Source organism: Petaurus breviceps, unplaced genomic scaffold (assembly GCF_028583685.1).
Source record: "Petaurus breviceps papuanus isolate PSGF00001 unplaced genomic scaffold, PetGlider_PUasm1.0 90925, whole genome shotgun sequence".
Lineage (NCBI taxonomy): Eukaryota > Metazoa > Chordata > Mammalia > Diprotodontia > Petauridae > Petaurus > Petaurus breviceps.
Genome location: NW_027187380.1, coordinates 28,277,465 through 28,302,037, shown reverse-complemented (window position 1 = coordinate 28,302,037; position 24,573 = coordinate 28,277,465). Strand labels below are relative to the sequence as shown.

The window sequence follows — 24,573 nt, the reverse complement described above, 5'->3', positions numbered from 1 at the left end:
TATATGTATTGACTGGAGTAAGAGATTCTAATTATCAAGGAGAAATTATTGTGATGTTCTAAAATTTAGGTGAAGAACCCATATACTTTTGTAAAAACAATAGAATAGTTCAAATGATCATTTTTCCTTGAGAAACAATAACCCTTTGTGAAAACTGACCCTCCTTATGAAATAACTACCAGAGGAACTGAAGGGTTTGGTTCTACTGAGAGAAAAAAATTAGTAGCTAAAGTATTGGTAAAGTGGAAGTCAGACAATATTCCAAAGGCTGCGGAGTGTGATAATACACAAGGGAAAGATAATACTGTAACTGTTGTTTATTCAGGAGAAGATGATTACCAAATTGTACCCTTAACTCCTGTATTCTATGGGGAATGAGGTTATTATCATGAGTTCATGGACCCCAGAAGTACTGCTGACCCTATTTCTGGTTACTGTCTCCTTGTTTCTTTTTGGCTTTTTGTCTGTTAAACTTGTTTGCTGGATTTGTTTCCTGCAGGCTGAATACCCTCCACCTGCAGATGCCTGATCACTTAACCCAGTAAGATGTCACCCCCTGTCCATGATTCTGGTGTGTCACACCTGGACCTGCAGTCAACCAATCTCCAGAGGCCAGCTAAAGAACTGACCTCTCAAATGGGACCTCTTGGGGCATGGACAGCTCTATGTCCAATTTCAGCAGGAAGTAGCTATTCACCCCTTATCCCAAGATTTAGAGCCCCATTTGTTCAAGGGGGGAATGATGGGGTCCTTGTGCTCAAGCCCCACCTTATTGTTTTATGTGCTTATTTTGTGCTATCCCTGTAAAGTTTAATTGACACCTGTTACCCCTAAACTTCCATTAACCTATATAATGAAATGTATTTTTAATGTATTTTTGCTATGTAAGGGACATGAAAGATTTTGGGGCCAAATGTAACAGTAGTAAGAATTTGAAGATCTTCCCTATCCCTTAATAGGTCGAATATAATCACATGGAGCCTGTGGTGGGAGAAACTTATTGAAGAGGTGGAGCAGAGCCCAGAGGAAGCTGTGAGTCAGAGCAATTAGAACAGAAAAGAGAGGAAACAGGCAAGGAGACAGACAGCTAGGCTTGTGAGTGTTTGTTTGTGGGAAGGCTTTGGGATGGTATTGCCCTCTGCAGTGTTACTGTGTACAGATTTCTTTGTTGCTATGATAGATTCAGTTTCCTGGTGTTGGGATTTGGCTTTCTGGTGTCTGAATAAATGTTTTGCTTCTGTCTTCTATATGGAGTCTGTTATATTGTGTGATTCAGAACTATGTCTGCATATTCATAGTTGTCATCAGTGCTATGAATATTCCCTTGGCAATACATGGAGCTATATCACTTTACATCATTTTGTTTTCATGTTATTTTACATTATAAGTGGGATGAATGGAATGTTACCTAAATGCATTCAAATTCAAAGAACTTTTACAAGCCAGTTACATAAGGTATTGGCAACATGTAACGCATTCAGTTTAGAAACTGAAGGGCATGCACCTAAGTTGAGCCTTGAGATAAAGAATTTTAACAAAGAACGGTGTGTGTATCTAGGGGAAAGAGAAAAGTGGATACAGAACTCATGGGTTGTATTTGCATGAATAAACACAGGAAAGGAATGCAAAAGTGATGCTTACTGGGGTGAAGAGGCTAGAAGAATAGTGACCTGTGAAAATGGGAAGAGACTTATGACAGTCTTATATCCTCTTGATATAAGAAATATACATCAAGGAAAACAGCTTTAAGTATCTGATTGGGCCTGAGTAAACAATCCTCAGGCAGAAAGCCATTAGTTTGGCCTCTGTTTGGAAGAAAGGACAAAGAATAACCAAGTACAAGAAAGAGCCTATAGAATGAACTTTGCTAAATAAATAGACTAAGCTTTAAGAGAGTGACCAAAAGAACCAGATTTGTCAAAAAGGTCTTGTTATCATTTTTGGATTCTCCTTTACTAGAAATAGAGAAACCCAGACCTTGGCAAAGCATCCACGACACAGATAAAGCCCAGTTGCTTTTTTTTTTTTTTAAACTTTAGGAGACTCAAAAAGACCAATGAATTGGAAGTGGTACTTTCCTACAAAAGAACCCTCTGGTCTTTGTAGAGCAATGTATATAGGCATATAAGCATCCTCTAAATGAATAGAAGAACATCACATCCCTTTATAAGTAGCAAAGTAGTAATGGGGAAGGGAAAGAGATGCACTATAGTGGCTCCTTTCTCCTACACAGATGAGTATGTGAGAAAATGTGGGAATTTTACAAGGAACTTCTGGCAACTTCCATTGTAAATGGAGTTTTACACCACAAAACCTTTAAGTGTTCATACTCTCCTTGGTATAGGAGGAAAGAGTCAGGAAAGTGAGAGAGTAAGACATTTTAACTCTAGTGGCTCCACCCTACTACTGGTCAAAGTATGTTTTGTATTTTTTTCCTCCTTTTGTAACAACCTTGCCGCTTGTATTCTGTGGACTGACTCAGGGGTGCGTGCTGGGCTAGAACGGGAAAAACTGCCCTAACAACACATTTTAAAGTTTAATCTGCATTATTGACATTTTCTCCATTACTTTCTTAAGTCTAGACAATCAACATTATAACAAATAAAGCCATGATTTCTAGTGTTAGTTTCTGATTTCCAAAATGTAAATATTCACACCAAAATTTTAACAATGATTTCTGTGAGCCAGTTCTAGCTAACTCCAGAACACTCCTAAACTGACCAATGTCACTATCAGGGAATGAAGGAGGTAGTATCACTGCTTTAAAACAGAAGGAAAGAACCAAACACATCTTACTGGATATGAAAGAAGACCTAACACTGGCACTGATCTCTGAAATACAGGAAAACAAGAATAAAGCTTTTAAAAAGTACCAGAAAGAGGGAATAATTTACTTGTACCCCTAGCCCAAAGATAGGGTGGTTTTCTACTTATAACGTTTTTATTTTCAATTCTTGTTTACCTAATTTTTTGACCAAACTGAAAGTAACCTGATGAAGGTATGTTTACTTTTTGCTCTACAGCTTCTTTAGAACCATACTAAGGAATGCAGTGTGCATGCAGCACATTTACAAATATCTCTGTATACTATAAATGAGTCTACATCAAAGTCTTTAGTAATCATGTGGAAAAAGAAGTTGAACACTAATGACACGTTAGACAACTCATTTTCCAACAATTCGTTTCCTTCCTCATTTACCGTAATAATTTTTCCCAGAGCTGTGATTTCATCATTTTTTCTTCAGAACTCCCAGAACAGAAAATCATTCTATTGCTGCAGGTCTACAACTTGCCTATAAATTACAGACTCATAAAATAACTCAAAGCACTGAAAAGCTAAATGATTTACCCAAGGTTACAAAGTTAATATATATCAAACACAAAACTTGAACTCTGTAATTTCAAATTTCAAGTCCAACCTTTTACATTATGCTGACTTTGACTACAATAACTTAAAGGAAACAAAAGGAAGCAAACACACATTTCTGTTTTCTAATTTGATAATGACCTTGGGAGGTGGGTACTATTATTATCACCATTTTACAGATGAGAAAATTGAGGCAGACAGAGGTTAAGTGGCTTGCCCAAGGTCACAAATCTACTAAGTATCTGAAGCTAGAATCTGAATTCAGGTCTTCCAGGCTCTCCAGGCTCAGCATCCTATCCACTGCACCACATAACTGCCTCAGAAACTATATCAAATCATTCTGAATTAATAATGAGGAATATAGCCACTCAGTTTCATTTCATCCAGCTATCAGGGCAACCCAAAAAATAGGGTGCTGTAGCTAACTCAATTTAGAACAGAACCTCCAATGGTTTAAAAGAGTACCTAAATAGTTGTGAACAGCAGTCAACCAGCTAACAAAAAAAATTGAAGGACAGTGGGACAGTGATAACATTATGAAGTACAAAGAAGAAATTAAGAGTAGGACATAAACTAGTCAGAATACTGCAACTGTAACTCATCTGGGCTATACCCCTGTGTTTATGCATCTCTATTTTGCTTTCTTGAATCTCTGGTTCTCTCTCTTTCTTTCTCTAATTTACCCTTTCTTCCTTCACATTCTTCTTTCCTCATCTACTCCCTATCTAAACTAGAGAATTTAAAGCTTATCTGTTATGTTCACTAGAACTGATATTCATTGTTACCAATTTCAATTATCGATTAAGGTGAAACTTTTATGTCTTTCAAAAAACTTATCAAGTTAAGTTGCTTTTTAGTTACATGTGGATATTAATTATTTTACCAATTTATTTTTTTGAAAGGATTTTTCATACTTAAAAAAAAAAAGCAAAATCAAAGGTACTGGCTTAGCAAATGAAAAATGGCCCACACATTTTATCACTGTGGGAATAGATTGTTATATTGTAATTTCTTTTCCTAGAAATAGTAAAGAATTAGATACTTCTCTTTTTGCCTAGCTCTTTGGTACCTCACAGGCGAGAAGATTAAAATTAATCTTTTATCATTTTCTTCTTTATCTTATTTATAAGTAATTGATTTTGCCCTTTAACTACTTCTGTCCTATAACTGCTTAAGTCATGGTTCTCTGTCTCTGAACTTATTGCAGAGTTCAGCTGGCCTATGAAAGGTTAAATTTTAAAGTCCATCTATTCTTTTTTTGGTTTGCTTTTTGGAGGGCAATAGGGGTTAAGTGACTTGCCCAAGGTCACACGGCTAGTTTTTGTGTTAAGTGTCTGAGCCCGGGTTTGAACTCAGGTCCTCCTGACTCCAAGGCCGGTGCTCTATTCACTGCACCACCTAGCCGTCCCCTAAAGTCCATCTATTTTTAACTCAAAGAATTCTGCCAACTTTGGGAAATATGTGTGAACAGAAAGGGAATAGGGCCCTATTATCTTTACTTTACCAAGTTACCCTTCAAGATGTCTGATTTGGTGTCCAGAAATCTGGGCCACTATCCAACAACTGCACTCAAACAACAAGTACTTCTTAGACTCACGAGAGAAGAAGGGGGGTAGTTACTATTCCCCACCACCAAACTTCCAACTAATCATGGTATTCCATATGTCTCAGCTCTATAATCAATCGTGTTCTGTTCTTTATTATTCTGTCATTGTTATTGTTATTATTCTGTTTATGTTCTGTATTCCCCAAAACCTATACAAGAGGAAGTATTCTTCTGCTTGGGGTATCTGGCATTAATGAAGGCAAGCCAGTGACCCATTTATTGACATGTAAAATGCCCCTGCTAATAAATCTTATCTTGCTCAGAGATCAATCTCAGTTTACTCATTTGTTAATATTAAATTGTGACACAGGATAAAACTAGGAAAGAAAAATGAAAGCACCTTAAAAATTAAGAGTATTATACAATGTAAAAAAATTATTAAATGTATAACTACTGTACCTTTATTAGGTGGATATTTCGGCTTTTTTCCACCACCAACTAATGCTAAATAGTTGCAACGAAACAACATTTCCACATGGCCAATTCCTCCTTCAAGGAATTCTGAAAAGAATTTTTTAAAAAAAGTTAAAATACATCATACTCAATGTTTCAATTTAATAAACAAACACATGCAATGCCCATTCTTACCCTTAAAAAAAAAAGGAAAGACACACTAGAATTACCAGGGCAAGAAGTTATAAGAAGGGCCAAAATTTTGATATTTACTCTATCAGTGCTCTTTAGCATTAATATAATAAATAAAAATACAAATAATAGGAAACATAACTCACATAAGTTTGGTTAGAGTCTTAATAAAAAGTTTCTATTTAGATGACATATTTGGAGCAATATCTAATTGTCCGAGAATATCCTAGACATGTCTTCAACACAAATTATATCTCCCATCAAATAAAAAGCACATCTCTTCAAAATTTAAAATTACTAATTAACTGTTTAATTTTAAATTTCCATTACGCAAATTTCCATAAGAACTACATGATAAGAAGAGTTATCTATGATTTTTTGGCAACTGTATGAAAAACGAATTGAAGAGAGGAGAAGTTAAGGGAGTGGGGAGAGAACAGATGGAAGACAATAGTTCTGATCAGAAGTAGCTGTCCTTTGTTCTAGAAGAGGACCAACATGACATAACAAAGTTAGAATCAAGTCATAGTGTGTCCAACTGTGACTAATCAAAACAACGGAAGCTCAGAATGCTCTACTACAGATCATGCACAAATAGTCCATGTGAACATTTGGAGTGGTTTCTCTAAATCTGTGTATCTAGTGTTTCTTTTGAGCTACTTCAATTCTGCTTTGCTCATAGAGCACAGAACCTTCTATGATGTGAGCACAACATGCTGTCTTGTGCCAGTGTCTCCCATGTCACGCAATCAATTTCAAAGTTTTTTTTTTTTTTGCTTTTTGTAAGGCAGTTGTAGTTAATTAAGTGACTTGCCCAAAGTCACACGGCTAGTAAGTGCATCAAGTGTCTGAGGCAGGATTTGAATTCAGGTCCTATTGACTCCAGGGCTGGTGCTCTATTCACTGCGCCACCTAGCCTCCCCAATTTCAAAGTTCTTAAGAGAGACCTTAAAAAGGGAAAAATACCCATGTGCACAAAAATATTTATAGCAGCTCTTTTAGTGGTGGCCAAGAATTGGAAATTGAGGGCATGCCCATCAACTGGGGAATGGTTGAACAAGTTGTGGTATATGAATGTAATGGGATACTATTGTTCCATAATAAATGATGAACAGGCCAACTTGAGAAAAACCTGGAAACACTCATATGAACTGATGCTGAGTGAAGTGAGCAGAACCTGGAGAACACTGTAAACAGCAACAGCAACATTGTGCAATGATCTACTTTGATAGACTTAGCTCTTCTCAACATGCAGCAATGATCTAAGACAATTCGAAAAGACTCATGATGGAAAATGCTATCCACATCCAGAGAAAGAATTATGGAGTCTGGGGTGGCTAGGTGGCAAGAGGACCTGAGTTCAAATCCAATCCTCAGACACTTAACACAAAAACTAGCCGTGTGACCCTGGGCAAGTCACTTAACCCCAAATGCCCTCCCCAAAAAAGGCAAAAAAAAAAAAAGAATTGTAGAGTCTGAATGCAGGTCAAAGCATACTATTTTCTCTTTGCTTTTCTCTCATGTTTTTTCCCTTTTGCTCTGATTCTTCTTTTACAATATGACTAATGTGGAAATATGCTTAATATGATTGTACATTTATAGCCTAAATCAGATTGCATGCTATCTTGGGGAGGGGGAAGGGAAGGAAGGTGAAAAAATTTAGTACTGAAAATCTTATAAAAGTGAAAGCTGAAAACTAAATAATTAATTCATTTTAAAAAGAGAGAAAACCTGAGAATGACTTTGTATCACTTTTTCTGACCACCATGTGAGCACCTGCGCTATGTGAGGAGTTCTCCATAAAATAGTCTTTTTTAGCAAGCGTATATTTGGCATTCAAACAATGATGCCAGCTCAGAGTTGAGCTCTCTAAAGCATAGTATAAATGCTTGGAAGTTTAATTCAAAGACCTCAGTGTCTGGTATCTTATTCTGCCAGGTGATCTTCAGAATCTTCCTAACACAATTCGAGGTTTAAATCCAATCTGCACAACTTGTAAACTTCCTCAGTTCACAGGCAGGATAGAGAGAGACTGACCATGGTTGACTGCTGTGGGTCATGTGACAAACCAGAGAGTATGCAATGGCAACCCTACATTTTTTGAAGGCCTGATTTAAATGGAACTAGGGCAGTTGTAGTGCTAGTAGAAAAAATGTTGACACATTTAAGAGATTACCTCATAAATAAGTTATGGATTATTTCAGGAGTGATTAGAACTAATTTCAGGAGTGAGAGAACCAATAACTCCCAAGGAACCAAAATACTTAAAAGACACATGGAGAGGAAGAAATTAATTTAGGCCTTTCTTGACAGAAGAGAATATACCATAAAAAGATAATTGGTACCAAGTTATCAAAAGAACTGAAATTGAGTCCTCGATCTAACACTTCTTTGAGTCTCAATTTCCTCATGTATTTAATATAGGAATATTTATATCACCAATCTCAGTGTTGTCACGAAGAGTGTTTCGTAGCATTATGTCAGCACAACATAAACATGAGTATAAACACAAGCACAATAAACTACCTTAATGATTATGATTTTTTAACTACATTAGGCTAAGTTCCACATTCAAAACCCATCCTCTCACTCATACATTAATATAAATATTGCTTTGAAGTTATTCATAAGAATTTTCTTCCATCTATACATAATTTAGTTATTAATAATAATAAAGTAGAACAAATTACTTACTACAATGAAGTTATCTACCTTTCCATAATATTCAACTCTCTTTTCCACTGAAAGCTGTCAAATCCCTCACTTTCATACATGTTAACAATACCCAATATGAATTTCCATTAATATCTATCAAAAAGCTCACTGAGATATAAAGAGAGAGCCTGGTCTCAAGAGCTGAGCCAGAACAAGTTTTGAAAGGTCCTACCAAGCTGGAAAGACATCAAGAATATCCAAACAATAGAATGTCTGTTACCCAAAGACCAAACTGGTTATGACTGAAGAGGTTCACAACCACATAAATGGTCCTTAAGTTGCTAATTCTTTGGTGAAATAATATGGGAAATATATATAAAAGCAACCTTAGTCTCAAGTGTCCTCTTTCTATTTCCAAGATGACATTAGAAGAGGGATGGAAGAGGGGGAACAAGGACAGTTTTTAGAACAACAAATATTAACCTTAATTTTTTCCATTTTTAAATGCTTTATTAACTTCTGATTTACATCATTAATTTCCGTCAGATTTTGAGTTAAAAATTTTCTCCCCATTTTTTTCTACCCACTGCCCCAAATTAGCACTGCCACAGGATATCCCCTGTTCTGATCTGCTCTCTCCCATATCTTCTCACATACCCCTTCAACTTTTCCAATAGGGCATGATGGATCTCCATGCCCCAATGCCTATATATCTTATTTCCCAATTAAATGGAAAATTGTATTAATAATAGTATGAATATATACACATATTTTTAAACATTCCATTTTAAAACTTTGAATTCCAGATTCACTCCCTTCCTCCCTTATCACCCACCCTCACTGGGAAGATAAGCATTTTCAGGATAGGTTGTACATGTATAGCTAATGCAAAACATTAACATAGTAGATATATTGTAAAAGACTGACTGTATTTCCCTCCCTCCTATCCCACCTCCCACTTGTTCTATTCTCTACTTTGATTCCGTCCCTTTTCAAAAGTGGGTGCTTCCAACTTCCTTCCCCCACCCAGCCTACCCTCCCTTCCATCATTCCCCCTCTCATCCCCTTCGACACTACTCTCCTGTAGGGTGAGATACCCTATTTAGTGTGTATTTTATTACCTCCCTGAGCAAATTCAATGCAAATAAGGTTGACCCATTCCCTTTTGCCTTCCTATTCTTCCCCTCCACTGTAACCATTTTCCCTTGCCTCTTCTATACCCCATTCGGGCTCTGCCCATCTCCTCTCATTATATTTCTCTCTCACCTCTTAATTTCACCTTTTAAGTATCTTCCTTCCCTGTTAAATTGGTCCTGTGCCCTCTATCTATGTATACACACATTCACATATGTATTCATATGCCCATCTACCCTCATATATAGACATATGTATTTCTATTTCCTTCAACTATTCTCATAATGAGAAAAGTTTCATCAGTTACAATTAACATTTTTCCATGTAGTAAAGTTAATAGTTCAACTTTGATAATTTCCTTATGATTCCTTTTCCCTGTTAACCTTCTCATTCTTCTTTTGTTCTTGTAACTGAATGTCAAATTTTCTATTCAACTCTGGTTTTTTCATCAAGAATGCTTGGAAGTCCTCTATTCCACTAAATGACCAAATTTTCCCCTGAAACATGATACTCGGTTTTGCTGGGTAGGTGATTCTTGGTTTTAATCCCAGCTTCTTTACCCTCCAGAACATCATATTTCAAGCCCTTCCATCCCTCAGAGTAGAAGCTTCCAGATCCTGAGTTATCCTGATTGTGTTTCCACAATATTAAAATTGTTTCTTCCTGGCTGCTTGTAATATTCTCTCCTTGATCTGGGAATTTCAGGAACCTGGTTATAGTATTTCTAGGAGTTTTCTTTTGGGGATCTTTTTCGGGAGGTGATCGGTGGATTCTTTCAACCTCTATTTTGCCCTCTGGTTCTAAAGCATCAGGGCAGTTTTCCTTGAGAATTTCTTGGAGGATAATTTCTAGGTTCTTCCTTTGATCATGGCTTTCAAGTAGTCCAATAATTTTTAAATTATCTCTCCTGGATCTCTTTTCCAGGTGAGTGGTTTTTCCCATGAGATATTTCACATTGCCTTCTATTCTTTCATTTGTTTGGATCTGTTTAACAGCATCTTGATTTCTCTTAGTGGCACTAGCTTCCCTTTGGTCCATTCTAAATCTGAGGCAATGATTCTCCTCAGTGAGCTTTTGAGATTCTTTTTCCAACTGGCAAATTAGGCTTTTTAAGGCATTCTTCTCATTGCCTTTTTGAGCCTCCTTTCCCATTTGAGTCACCCTGTTTTTTAAGGTATAATTTTACTCAGTCAGGCTGTTGATTCTCATTTCATAATTTTCTTCCATCATTCTCATTTTTCCTCCCAATTTTTCCTCCACTTCTCTTATCTGCTTCTTAAGGTCCTCTATGGCCTATAACCAGCTCATATTTTCCTTGGAAGCTTTTGGTGCAGGAATTCTGACTTCACTGTCTTCCTCCTGTTCCATGCTTTACTCCTTTTTGTCCCCAAAATAGGAGACTAATATTGGATTCTTCTGTTTGCTTTACTTCCTTTGCCTGGTGATATTGCCACTCAATTACTTGACTTTTGGGCTTTTTGCCAGAGTAGGACTCTGCTACCAGACAGGGGAGCATCGTACCAAATGCTGGGGTTTTCTCACCTGCCAGAGGTATTAGTTGGGCCTCTCTGAGGCTTCCACACGCTCTGGCAAGCTGGACACACACCCTAGACCACAATCCAGATCCAAGCAAGTTAAAGCAAGAGTGATTACCCCTCAGACTGGTCGCTTGGTCCCCATAAACTGTGCAGGCCAGGAGCTGAAGCTGCCACGTGGCGGCGGCTGCACTGACCTCTCACTTTGTCCTTAATATCGATGTGTTCATAATTCTGGAAACCGCCACAGCTTCCAGTGATCTGGAGTCCCTCCAGTCGGCTGCTAATCAGGCCCACACTGGGGCTAAAACCTCAGCATGGAGCTGGACTCGGCTTCCAGAGCACTGCACTGCCTGATTCCTGACGGCCTGCCGGGCTGTCCTCAGTGGGAGTTTAGCTTCTCTGTGTCATTTTGTGGGTTCTGTAGCTCCAAAGTTTGTTCAGAGTCCCCTTTTACAAGGATTGGAGGTGGTGAGAGCCGGAGCCACACGGAGGTCCTGTTTCTACCCAAATATTAACTTTCAATGTCAAACCTTGGTCAAAGTAACAAGATGATGATCTACTTCTAAAGAAACTAAATTATTTCCATATGGGAATTTCTGCTATTTAAATAAAACCAGAAGACAAAGGGGGAATAGGTAGCACAGTGGATAGAGTGTCAGTCCTTAAGTCAGAAAGACTTCATGAGTTCAAATCTGGCCTCAGACCCTTATTAGCAGTGGGACCTTGGACAAGTCACTTAACCTTATTTGCCTCAGTTCCTCATCTATAAAATAAACTGGAGAAGGAAATGGAAAATTATTCCAGTATCTTTTCCAATAAAACCACAAATGGAGTCATGAGAATCAGGCATGACTGAAAACAACAGAACAACAAAAAGACAAATAGTTGCACTTAAAGATTGCTCAATGTTCTACTCCAAGAGATGAATACAGGAGAAGGTAGAGCTGTAACAGGATATACTTTCAGGCATTATTTCTGGCATGTTTGACTACAATGGATTTCATTATATGCCCAAAGTTGACAAGAAATATATTTCATGAGGGGAAATGGTAGAATAAGTCAGAAAATTCCATGCTCTCCAGATTTACTCCACAAACAAGACAAAACAATGCCTCAGGGTGAAGGTAGAGCTGCAAAAATTAACAAGAGTTGGGGTGGAGCAGTGGTCCACCTGGGACAACTGGAGAAGACCTCAGGAAAGACCCCAGAGAAAGAAGCTTGGCCCAAGTGAAGTACAAACACCTCCAAGCTGTATCTGCTGAAACAACAACCAACTAACTCTAGGTGTAGCTGGGAAGCAAACTCAGTCTCTGCCACCGGAACTTTCACTTCACAGACAGTGTGAGGGCTAGGCATCTATATATAGATTGAAGCACCTTCTGCTGTTGAGGGAAAGCAGGTGATTACCAGAGCTGACAAAATTACAGGATTACCAGTGCTGACTAAAATGCAGTTCAGGGATCTGGCTGATGGCTAGATGGAGCATGCCCTGTGAGTATGCAGAATAGGAGCATGCATGGTACATAGAATGCCATAGCAAGGGAGCAGGTACACTGCTAGCTGTGGGCACTTAAAGGAGAGCCAAGTCCCTGGTTTTGGTTTCAGAACAGAGGGGACAGCTAAAGATTGCAGCTGAGGGAACCACAGCAAGCAAGAACATTTGCAAACATAGTGTGGCTGGGGACCTTAGCAGTAACTTGAGAGTATTGAGACTGGGACCCCAACAAAGCTCAGAAAATGAGAATAAAGAGTACCTGAAGCCTGGGGCACCACTCCCCATAGCCCAGGAGTAGAGCTGATTATAATAATAAACTGATAAAAATAATATGAAACAAAATAAAAAAGAGTAAGCAAGGGAGAAAAAAACAACCATAGACTGCTCCTACAGGGACAGAAAATATCTGGGTTCATATTCAGAAGAACATAGTTAAGAAAAAAAGCCGCTCCTACCTGCCCCAAAGAACAATATCAAATGTTCACAAGCCCAAAAGGAGTTCTTAGAAGAACTTAAAAAAGACTTCAAAAATCAGGGAGATCAAGGAAAAATTAGGGAAAAAATCAAAATAAAAACAACCCAAGAAAATTGTTAAAAGAAAACCAAATGGAAAAAGAGATACAAAATCTTAAAAAAGAAAACCATTCCTTAAAAACTAGAATTGGGCAAGGGGAAGCAAATGACATACTAAGACACCAAGTGAAAATAAAACAAAATTAAAACAATGAAAAAATAGATGAGAATATGAAACATCTCACTAGAAAAATAACTCATCTAGAGAAGAGATAGGAGAGATAATATAAGAATTAATTATATCAAAGTTACAATCAAAAAAAGAATCTTGATACAACATTACAAAAAATAATCAAAGAAAATTTCCCTAAAGTTGTAGAACAAGATTGAAAATAAAACAAGATAAATTAAAAATGAGAAATTATATTTGAATGTACACTGAGTTATCTCTGTAGAGGTGGACAGCATTTTTTGAATAATTAATCTATTTATTTTTAGTTTTCAACACTTTCTTAAGATTTTGAGTTCTAAATTTTGTACCTCTCCTACCCCCATCACCCTCCTCAAGACAGTGCACATTCTGATATAGGCTCTTCATATACATTGATATTAAACATTTTCACATTAGTCATGTTGTAAAGAAGATTTAAACCAATGGGAGGGTCAAAATGGCGGAGTAGAAGCAGGACCTCTGCCAACGCTGGCTTCCATGTTCCCCAATCCATGTAAAAGGGGACTCGGGAACAAACTTTGGAACTACAGGACCCACAAAATGACTCAGAGATGCTAACCTCCTACTGAGGACAGCCTGGCATGCTGGCAGGAATTGGCCAGCGCAGCACTCTGGGAGCTGAGGCAAGGCCTGCCTGAGCCAGAGATTTTAGCCCCAGGGCAGGTCTGACCAGCAGCCGACTGGAGGGACTCCAGATCACTAGAAGCTGTGGCGGTTTCCAGAATTATCAACACATAGATGCAAAGGACAAAGTGAGAGGTCAGTGCAGTGTGGACTTTGGGGACAGTAGTTGGGAGTGCATTGGCTTTTGCCCCCATGGCGAAAAGCTGCTGAGGGCTGTGGGCAGCCACCCCCAATGTGGCAGCTTCAGCTCCTGGCCTAAAGATGGGAGGGGAACCAAGCGACCAGACTGAGGGGTTATCGTTCTTGTTTTAACCTGCTTGGATTGGGATTATGGTCTAGGGTGGAGGTCCTGGGGTGTGTGACCAGATTACCAGAGTGTGTGGAGGCTTCAGAGAGGGCAACCAACTAATACCTCCAGCAGGGGAGAAAACCACAGCGTTTGGGGCCAAAGCTTCCCCGTTTGGTGGCAGAATCCTACTGTGGAAAAAAGCCGAAAAGGTAAGTGGCTGAGAAGCAACATGACCAGGCAAAGGAAGCAAAACAAACAGAAGAATCCAACATTAGATTCCTATTTTGGGGACAAAAAGGAGCAAAGCATGGAACAGGAGGAAGACAGTGAAGTCAGAACTCCTGCAACAAAACCTACAAAGGAAAATATGAGCTAGTTACAGGCCATAGAGGACCTTAAGAAGCAGATAAGAGAAGTGGAGGAAAAATTGGGAAGAGAAATGAGAACGATGCAAGAAAATTACAAAATAAAAGTCAACAGCCTGACTGAGTAAAATCACACATGAAAAAATAGACTAACTCAAATGGCAAAAGAGGCTTAAAAGGCAATGAGGAGAGGAATGCCTTAAAAATCCTAATTTGCCAGTTGGAAAAAGAATCTCAAAAGCTCACTGAGGACAATCATTGCCTCCGATTTAGAATGGACCAAAGGGAAGCTAGTGCCATTAAGATTAATTAATTAATCTGTTAAACAGATCGAAACAAATGAAAGAATAGAAGGCAATGTGAAATATCTCATGGGAAAAACCACTCACCTGGAAAATAGATCCAGGAGAGAGAATTTAAAAATTATTGGACTACTTGAAAGCCATGATCAAAGGAAGAACCTAGAAATTATCCTCCAAGAAATTCTCAAGGAAAATTGTCCTGATGCCTTAGAACCAGAAGGCAAAATAGAGGTTGAAAGAATCCACCAATCACCTCCCGAAAAAGATCCTAAAAAGAAAACTCCTAGGAATAGTAGAGCCAGGTTCCTGAAATTCCCAGATCAAGGAGAGAATGTTACAAGCAGCCAGGAAGAAACAATTTGAATATTGTGGAAACACAATCAGGATAACTCAGGATCTGTCAGCTTCTACACTTAAGGATCAAAGGCCTAGAATATGATATTCCAGAGGGCAGAAGATCTGGGATTAAAACCAAGATTCACTTACCTAGCAAAACTGAGTATCATGTTGAAGGGAAAATATGGTCATGCAGTGGAATAGAGGACTTCCAAGCATTCTTAATGAAAAAACCAGAGTTGAATAGAAAATTTGGCATTTAGATACAAAACGCAAGAGAAGCTTGGGAAGATAAACAGGGAAAAGAAATCATAAGCCACTTTTCTAAGTTGAACTATTAACATTCCTACACAGAAAAACGATAATTGTAACTGATGAAACTTTTCTCAGTAAGAAAATAGTTGAAGGGAATAGAAATACACACACACACACACACACACACACACACGCTCTGATATAGCCATATAATATGCATACATATATTACATGTATAATAACATACATATATTACATGTATGTATTCATACACATGTATGAATACATATGTGATGTGTGTATATATGTTTACAGGTATACATAGACAGAGGGCACAGGACCAAGTTAATAGGAAGGGATGATACTTAAAAGGGGAAATTAAGAGGTGAGAGAGGAATATAATGAGAAGAGATGGAGAGAGACAGAATGGGGCAAACTATCTCATTTAGAAGACAGAATGGAAAATGGTTACAATGGAGGGGAAGAATAGGAAGGCAAAAGGGAATGAGTCAACCTTATTCTCTTGAATCTGGCTCAGGGAGGGAATGACATAAACACTAAATAGTGTATCTCACCCTACAGAAGAGAAGGAGCCAAGGGGATGAGAGGGGCGATGATGGAAGGGCGGGCAGGCTGGGGTGGAGGGAATTTGGAAGCACCCACTTTTGAAAAGGGATGGGATCAAAGCAGAGAATAGAACAAGTGGGAGGTGGGATAGGAGGGAAGGAAATACAGTCAGTCTTTACAATATATCTACTATGTTAATGTTTTGTATTAGCCACACATGTACAACCTATATTGAACTGCTTATCTTCCCAGTAAGGGTGGGTGACAAATGAGGAAGGGAATGAATCTGGAATTCAAAGTTTTAAATTCAAAAGTTTAAAATTATATATATATATATATATACATACATACATATATACATATATATACACACTATTATTAATACTATTTTACATGTAACTGGGAAATCAGATATACAGGCACTGGGACATAGAGATCCACCATGCCCTACTGGATACGTGTAAGAGGGTATGAGAGAAGATATGGGAGAGAGCAGATAGGAGGAGGGGACATCCTGTAGGATTGCTATTTTGGGGTGATGGGTGGGAGGAAATGGGGAGAAAATTTGTAACTCAAAATCTGGCATAAGTTAATGATGTAAAGCAGAAATTAATAAAACATTTGAAAATGAAAAAATAAAATAAAAACAAAACCAATGGGAGGAGTCACAAGAAGGAAAAAACAAATAAGACAAATAGCACTATTTGATCTGCATTCAGACTGGAGAGTTCTTTTTCTGGATGTGGATACCATTTTCCAGCATGAGTATTTTGGAATTATATTAGATTTTTGTACTGCTGAGAAGAGTTGAGTCTATCAAAGTTAGTCATCACATATTGTTGCTGTTGCTGTGTACAATGTTTTCTTAGTTCTGATCACTTCAGTAAGCATCAGTTTATGCAAGTCTTTCCTGGTTTTTCTGAAATCTTCCCACTCATCATTTCTTACGGCACAATAGCAGTTCATTACATTCATTTACTTGTTCAGCCATTCCCCAGTTGATGGGTATCCCTTCAATTTCCAATTCCTGGCCACCACAAAAAGAGCTGCTATGAATGTTTTTGTATATGTGGGTCCTTCTCCCATTTTTATGATATCTTTGGTATACAGACCTAGAAGTGGTATTGCTGGGTCAAAGTGTATGCAGTTTTATAGCCCTTTGGGTATAGTTATCAAGTTTCGTACAGAATAGAAGCAACTTGTTCACAACTCCATCAACAATGCAAAAGGATCCAAATTTTTCCTAATCCCTTCCAACATTTGTCATTTTCCTTTTCTGTTATGTTTGCCAATTTATTAGGTATAATGTTGTAACTCATAGTTGCTATAATTTATAATTCTCGAATTTCAAAAAACCTCAAAATGAGTAGAAAGCAGAGACTGCAAAGACAAAGACTCTGGCATCCTACTATCCTCAGAGGGAGGAACCAAACTCAGAAAGACAATGTTGAGCTCTATACCCACAGCTGAAAAATCTACAAGGAACGGGTCCCAAGCACAGAAAGCTTTCCTAGTTGAGCTCCAAAGGAGCTATGAAAAACAAATGAGAGAGAGAGAGGACAAAATGAATAATTCTTTTAAAATCAAAATTGCAAAATTAGAAAAATACTATAATGAAGAAAACAGCTACTTAAAAAGAAAAGTGGGTGATATGGAAAAGGAGCTCCAAAAACTAACCAAAGAAAATAATTTGCTAAAAACTAGAATCAACCAAATTGAAGGAAATAACTCTGTGAGGAACTAAGAATTAGTCAAACAAAACAATAAGAATGAAAAATTAGAAAAAGAGGTAAAATGGAATGGAAAAATAACTGACCTGGAAAACAGATTCAGGAGAGATAATATGAGAATCACAGGCCTAGGGGCGGCCAGGTAGCACAGCAAGTAAGAGCACCGGCTCCAGTGTTGAGAAGACCTGGAGATAGAATCCCGGGCTCAGACACTTAGCACCCACCCAGAAACACCTGGCCGTGTAACCTTGAGCAAGTTACTTAACCCCAATTGCTTAGGGGCGGCCAGGTGGCTCAGTGAGTAAGAGCACCAGCTCCAGTGTCAGGATGATATGGATCAAATCCGGGCTCAGATACTTAGCACCACAACCAGAAATAATAACTGGCCGTGTAACCTTGAACAAGTTACTTAACCCCAATTGCTTTAAAAAAAAAATATGAGAATCACAGGCCTACCAGAAAATCATGATGGAAAAGTGAGCCTGAACAACATCGTCCAAGAGCTCATCAAGGATAACTGCCCTGAGATACTAGAACTTGAGGGTAAAATAGAAATAGAGATAATCTACTAGACACATCCTGAAAGAGATCCCAAACTGAAAAGTCCTCAAAATGTTGTGGCCAAACTCCAGAACTACCAGCTAAAAGAGAAACTACTTCAAGGGGCCGGAAAGAAACAATTCAAATATCAAGGAACCATAGTGAGGTTCACACAGGATTTGGCAGTCTCTACACTGAAAGATCTGAGGCAGTGGAATACAATTTTTCGCAAGGCAAAAGAGCTCGGGTTACAACCAAGGATCACCTATCCAGCAAGACTGAACATAATCTTCCAAGCAAAGAGATGGTCATTCAACAATATAACAGATTTCCAGACCTTCCTGATGAAAAAGCCAGAGCTCAATGGAAAATTCACCCTCCAATTACAAGACACAAGAGTGCAATAGAAAGGTAAACAAGGAAAATACACACACACACACACACACACCCTGTTATTTAATAAGAGTAAACTGTTTATAGACAAGTACAGGATGTAAGTACAAATTACACAAAATGGCGATAAAAAATCTTATAAAGGACTACAAAGAATGAATGAAGTGGAAAAGGGTAAATTATGCCACACAAAGAGGCATAAAAACAATATAGCAGAGGAAAAGAAGGGAGGGAGATAAGTATTCTATGAGCTTTTCCCTCACTGGTTCTGGTGCAAGGAGGGAATAACACAACCTGTTAAGCATAGGACTCTATGAAGAAGAGACGCAATACATATAATAACAGAGGGAAAGAGGGGAGGTAAAGGAGCTTCACATGAGATTTCTTCCTGTCACTCTTGGTGAGAAGAAGAAATAACATACTTCATTAAGTATAAAAATATCCCACAGGCAGTTGGAGGGGGAAAGGGCTACGAAAGGGGGGTGGGTGGTGAGAAGGGAGGGAAGAAGTAAGGGGGAAGGGGAGGAAAAAGGAGGGGGGCTGATAAGGGAATAATGAGGGAGGTGATGGTCAAAAGGAAAACTATTAAGGAGGGGAAGGGAGGAGAGAAAATATATAAGCATTAAAAGGGGAGGGAATAGGATGGAGGGAAAGAAACAGATAATAATCATAACTGTGAATGTGAATGGGTTGAATTCTCCCATTAAACAGAGGCGAATACCAGAATGTATTAAAAACCTTAATCCTACAATATGCTGTTTACAAGAAACACATCTGAAACAGAGAGATACACACAGGGTAAAGGTAAAAGGCTGGAGTAAAATATATCATGCCTCAGCTAAAGTAAAAAAAAGCAGGTGTAGCAATCCTTATCTCAGATAAAGCAAAAGCAAAAGTAGATCTAATTAAAAGAGATAAGGAAGGAAACTATATCCTGCTAAAAGGAACCATCCAGAATGAAGCAATATCGTTACTTAATATACATGCACCAAATGGTATAGGATCCAAATTCCTAGAGGAGAAGGTAGGGGAATTAGAGGAAGAAATGGATAGCAAAACTATACTAGTAGGGGACCTTAATCTCCCCCTCTCTGAACTTGATAAATCCAACCTCAAAATAAATAGGAAAGAAGTTAAAGAGGTGAATAGAATTTTAGAGAGGGTAGGTATGATAGATCTCTGGAGAAAACTGAATGGGGATAAAAAGGAATATACCTTCTCCTCAGCAGCACATGGCACATACACAAAAATCGACCATGTACTAGGACACAAAAACCTCACAATTCAGGGCAGAAAGGCATCATTCTCAGATCATGATGCAATAAAAATCATATGCAATAAAGGGCCATGGAAGACAGACTAAAAACTAATTGGAAACTAAACAATTTAATCCTAAAGAATGAGTGGGTCAAACGAGAAATCATACAAACAATCAGTAACTTCATTCAAGAGAATGACAACAATGAGACAATATACCAAAATTTGTGGGATGCAGCAAAGGGAGTCCTTAGGGGAAGTTTTATATCCCTGAGTGCATACATGAATAAATTAGAGAAAAGGGAAGTCAATGAATTGGGCATGCAATTGAAAAACCTAGGGAAAAAAAAAAACAAATTGAAAATCCGCAATTAAATACTAAATAAAAGCACTGAAAACCAAAGGAGAGATTAATAAAATTGAAATTAAGAAAACTATTGAATTAATAAATAAAACTAAGGGCTGGTTTTATGAAAAAACAATAAAATGGATAGATCCTTAATCAATATGATAAAAAAAAAGAAACCAAATTATGAGTATCAAAAAAGAAAAGGGTGAACCTACCACCAATGAAGAGGAAATTAAAACAATAATTAGGAATTATTTTGCCCAGGAGTATGCACATAAATTTGATAATCTTAGTGAAATGGATGAATATTTACAAAAATATAAGTTGCCCAGATTAATTTAAGAGGAAGTAAATTTCTTGAATAACCCAATCTCAGAAAAAGAAATCGAACAAGTCATCAGTGAACTCCCTAGGAAAAAATCTCCAGGGCCAGATGAATTTACTAGTGAATTCTATCAAACATTTAAAGAACCATTGATTTCAATACTCTACAAACTATTTGGGAAAATTAGTGAAGGAGTCCTACCAAATTCTTTTTATGACACAAATATGCCACTGATACCTAAATCAGGAAGACATAAAACAGAGAAAGAAAATCATAGGGCAATTTCCCTCATGAATATACATGCAAAAATTTTAAATAAAATATTAGCAAAAAGACTACAGCAATCTATCACAAGAATAATATACTTTGGGGCGGCCAGGTAGCACAGCGAGTAAGAGCACCGGCTCCAGTGTCAGACTGACCTGGAGATCGAATCCCGGGCTCAGACACTTAGCACCCACCCAGAAACACCTGGTCGTGTAACCTTGAGCAAGTTACTTAACCCCAATTGCTTAGGGGCGGCCAGGTGCTCAGCGAGTAAGAGCACCGGCTCCAGTGTTGGGACGACCTGGAGCTCGAATCCCGGGCTCAGACACTCAGCACCACACCCAGAAATAATAATAACTGGCCGTGTAACCTTGAGCAAGTTACTTAACCCCGATTGCTTAAAAAAAAAAAAAGAATAATATACTTTGATTAGGTAGGATTTATTCCAGGAATGCAAGGATGGTTTAATATTAGGAAAACCATCAGTATAATTGATCATATCAACAATAAAACTAGCAAAAATCACATGATTATCTCAACAGATGCAGAAAAGGCTTTTGACATAATACAACATCTATTCCTATTAAAAACACTAGAAAGTATAGGAATAAATGGAACCTTCCTTAAAATAATAGGTAGCATCTATTTAAAGCCATAAGCAAGTATTATATGTAATGGGGAAAAGCTAGAAGCACTTCCAATAAGATCAAGGGTGAAACAAGGATGTCCACTATCACCCCTCTTATTCAATCTGGTACTAGAAATGTTAGCAGTAACAATTAGAGAAGAAAAAAAAGGAATCAAAATAGGCAAAGAAGAGACCAAGTTATCACTTTTTGCAGATGATATGATGATATAGTTAAAAAATCAAGTAAAAAACTACTTGAGACAATAAATAAATTTGGCAAAGTTGCAGGATATAAACTAAACTCACATAAATCCTCGGCATTCCTGTATATTTCTAATGAAATTCAACAGTAAGAGATAGAAAGAGAAATCCCATTTAAAGTTACTGAAGAGAGTATAAAATATTTGGGCATCTATCTGCCAAAACAAACCCCAAGACCTATATGAACACAACTACAAAACATTTTTCACACAAATAAATCAGATCTAACAAATTGGAAAGACATCAATTGCTCATGGCTGGGTGGAGCTAATATAATTAAAATGACAATTTTACCTAAATTAAATTATATATTTAGTGTCATACCAATAAGTTTACCAAAAAACTACCTTATAGAGCTAGAAAAAATACTAACAAAATTCATTTGGGAGAACATAAGGTCCAGAATATCAAGGGAATTAATGAAAAGAAATGCAAGGGACGGTGGATTAGCTATACCATATTTCAATCTGTACTATAAAGCAGCAGTCCTCAAAACTACTTGGTACTGGCTGAGGAACAGAGTAGTGGATCAATGGAATAGATTGGTGTAACGGGAATGCAAATCTGGAAGATCTTCCCTGCCCCTAGGCTAAAGTGCACCTGAAGCCTGGGGTGGGAGGCTTGTTTTTCAGTAGATACTTTTTGATTGGCCAGTGGGTCAATAAGGTTGTTACATTCTCTGAGCCATGAGAAGGCTATATAAGCCCTGATGTGAGGCTTTGTTTTGGGGGCTCACTTTGAGAAGTGTTCTGTGATTTTATGTGGATTCTGGGAAGCCGTTGTCCAGAGTCCCCCCGGCTTTGAAAAACCCAGATGTTGAAATCCAGATGTTGATTTGGTATGGATGTAATGGTTGGAAAGTTTGGAAATCTGTCTACTTGATCTGTTTCTCTGACTTGATAATTCTGTCTGTGTATTCTGAAGTTCGGGGTGCTGACCTTTTTCCCCCTGAACTAGGTAAACGATACGTATTTGACTGATTAAAGTAAGCTTGTTAACGCATTTTGAGTTGCTTTCCTTTATCAAAGCAGATCCAAGAACCTGTATTGGCAGCAAACCCTGAGGACGCTTGGGGTGCTTGCTCCTACAATTGGGTACATGAGACTCAGCAGTCAATAACTAATAGTCATCTACTGTTTGATAAACCCAAAGACCCAGTTTTTGGGATAAGAACTCACTATTTGACAAAAACTGCTGGGAAAACTGGAATATAGTATGGCAGAAACTGGGCATAGACCATTATCTAACACCACATACCAAAATCAAGTCTAAATGGGTGCATGATATAGGTGTAAAGGCTGATACTTCAAGCAATCTGAGAAAGCAAGGAATAGTTTACCTGTCATATTTGTGGAAAGGGGGAGGCTTTATGACCAAACAAGGATTAAAGAGCATTATAAAATGCAAAATGGATAATTCTGATTACATTAAACTAAAAAGCTTATGTACAAACCAAGCCAATGTAACCAGGATTAGGAGGGAAGTGGAAAATTGGGAAAGAACTTTTACAACCTATGTCTCTGATAAAGGTCTCATTTCTAAAATATACAGAGAATTGAGTCAAATCTATAAGAATACAAGTCATTCCCCAATTGATAAGTGGTCAAAGGATATGAACAGGCAGTTTTCAGAGGAAGAAATTAAAGATATTTATAAGCGTATGAAAAAACACTCTAAATCACTATTGATTACAGAAATGCAAATCAAGGGGCGGCCAGGTAGCACAGCGAGTTAAGAGCTCCAGCCCCAGTGTTGGGATGACCTGGAGATCGAATCCGGGCTCAGATACTTAGCACCACATCCAGAAATAACTGGCCATGTAATCTTGAGCAAGTTACTTAACCCCAATTGCTTTAAAAAAAAAAAGAAATGCAAATCAAAACAACTCTGAGGTACCACATCTCACCAGTCAGATTGGCTAAGATGACAAAACAGGAAAATGATAAATGCTAGAGAGGATGTGGGCAAATTGGAAGACTAATTCATTGCTGATAGAGTTATAAACTGATCCAAGCTTTCTGGAGAGCACTGGAATTATGTCCAAAGGGCTATAAATAATTTCATACCCTTTAACCCAACAATACCACTCCTAGGGTTGTATCCCAAAGAGATCACAGAAGTGGGAAAAAAGACCCATATGTACAAAAATATTTATAGCAGCTCTTTTTGCGGTGGCAAAGAATTGGAAATTAAGGGGGTGCCCATCAATTGGGGAATGGCTGAACAAGTTGTGGTATATGCATGTAATGGAATACTATTGTGCTACAAGAAACAAGCAGCAGAGGGGCGGCCAGGTAGCATAGCGAGTAAGAGCACCAGCTCCAGTGTTGAGAAGACCTGGAGATCGAATCCCGGGCTCAGATACTCAGCACCACACCCAGAAGTAACTGGCCGTGTAACCTTGAGCGAGTTACTTAACCCCTATTGCTTAAAAAAAAAAAAAAAGAAACAAGCAGCAGATGGACTTCATATTTACCTGGAAAGGCCTATATGTACTGATGCTGAGTGAGAAGAGTAGAGCCAGGAGGAATTTGCACACAGACACAACGTATGTGTGATGACCACCTTTGATGAACTAGACTCTTCTCAGCAATCCAGAATCATAAGTCAACCCCAAAAGACTCACGATGAAGAGAGATGTTTACATCCAGAGAAAGAACTGAGTTTGATCCCAGATTGAAGAAAACTATCTGCTCTTTTTCTTGTTTGGTTTTGTTTCCCCTTTCCCATTGTTCATTCCATCTGATACAATCCTTCTTTATAACCTGACTAATGCCTAAGGTGAAAGTATTTGCAGATATTATACTTGATTGTATACAGCCATTGGGGGGGAGAGAAAATTTGAAACTCAAGAAATTGTGGTAATGAATCTTGTAAACTAAAAGTAAACAAATTAATAAAGACCAAAAAAAAAAAAAGAAAAAGGACCCAAATTTTTCCAAATTCCCTCCAACATTTGT

General features: G+C 38.0%; 1 protein-coding gene across 7 annotated transcripts in view; it reads right to left on the bottom strand.

Moving 5' to 3' along the window:
* WDR45B (WD repeat domain 45B) overlaps window positions 1-24,573 on the bottom strand; it is a 105,337-nt gene that overhangs the window by 44,803 nt on the left and 35,961 nt on the right. For all 7 annotated transcript variants that reach the window (XM_069076643.1, XM_069076639.1, XM_069076642.1 and 4 more), the window contains one exon: window positions 5,373-5,474. In XM_069076643.1, the coding sequence (XP_068932744.1) occupies window positions 5,373-5,474 (102 nt within the window). The remainder of the gene's footprint in view (window positions 1-5,372; window positions 5,475-24,573) is intronic.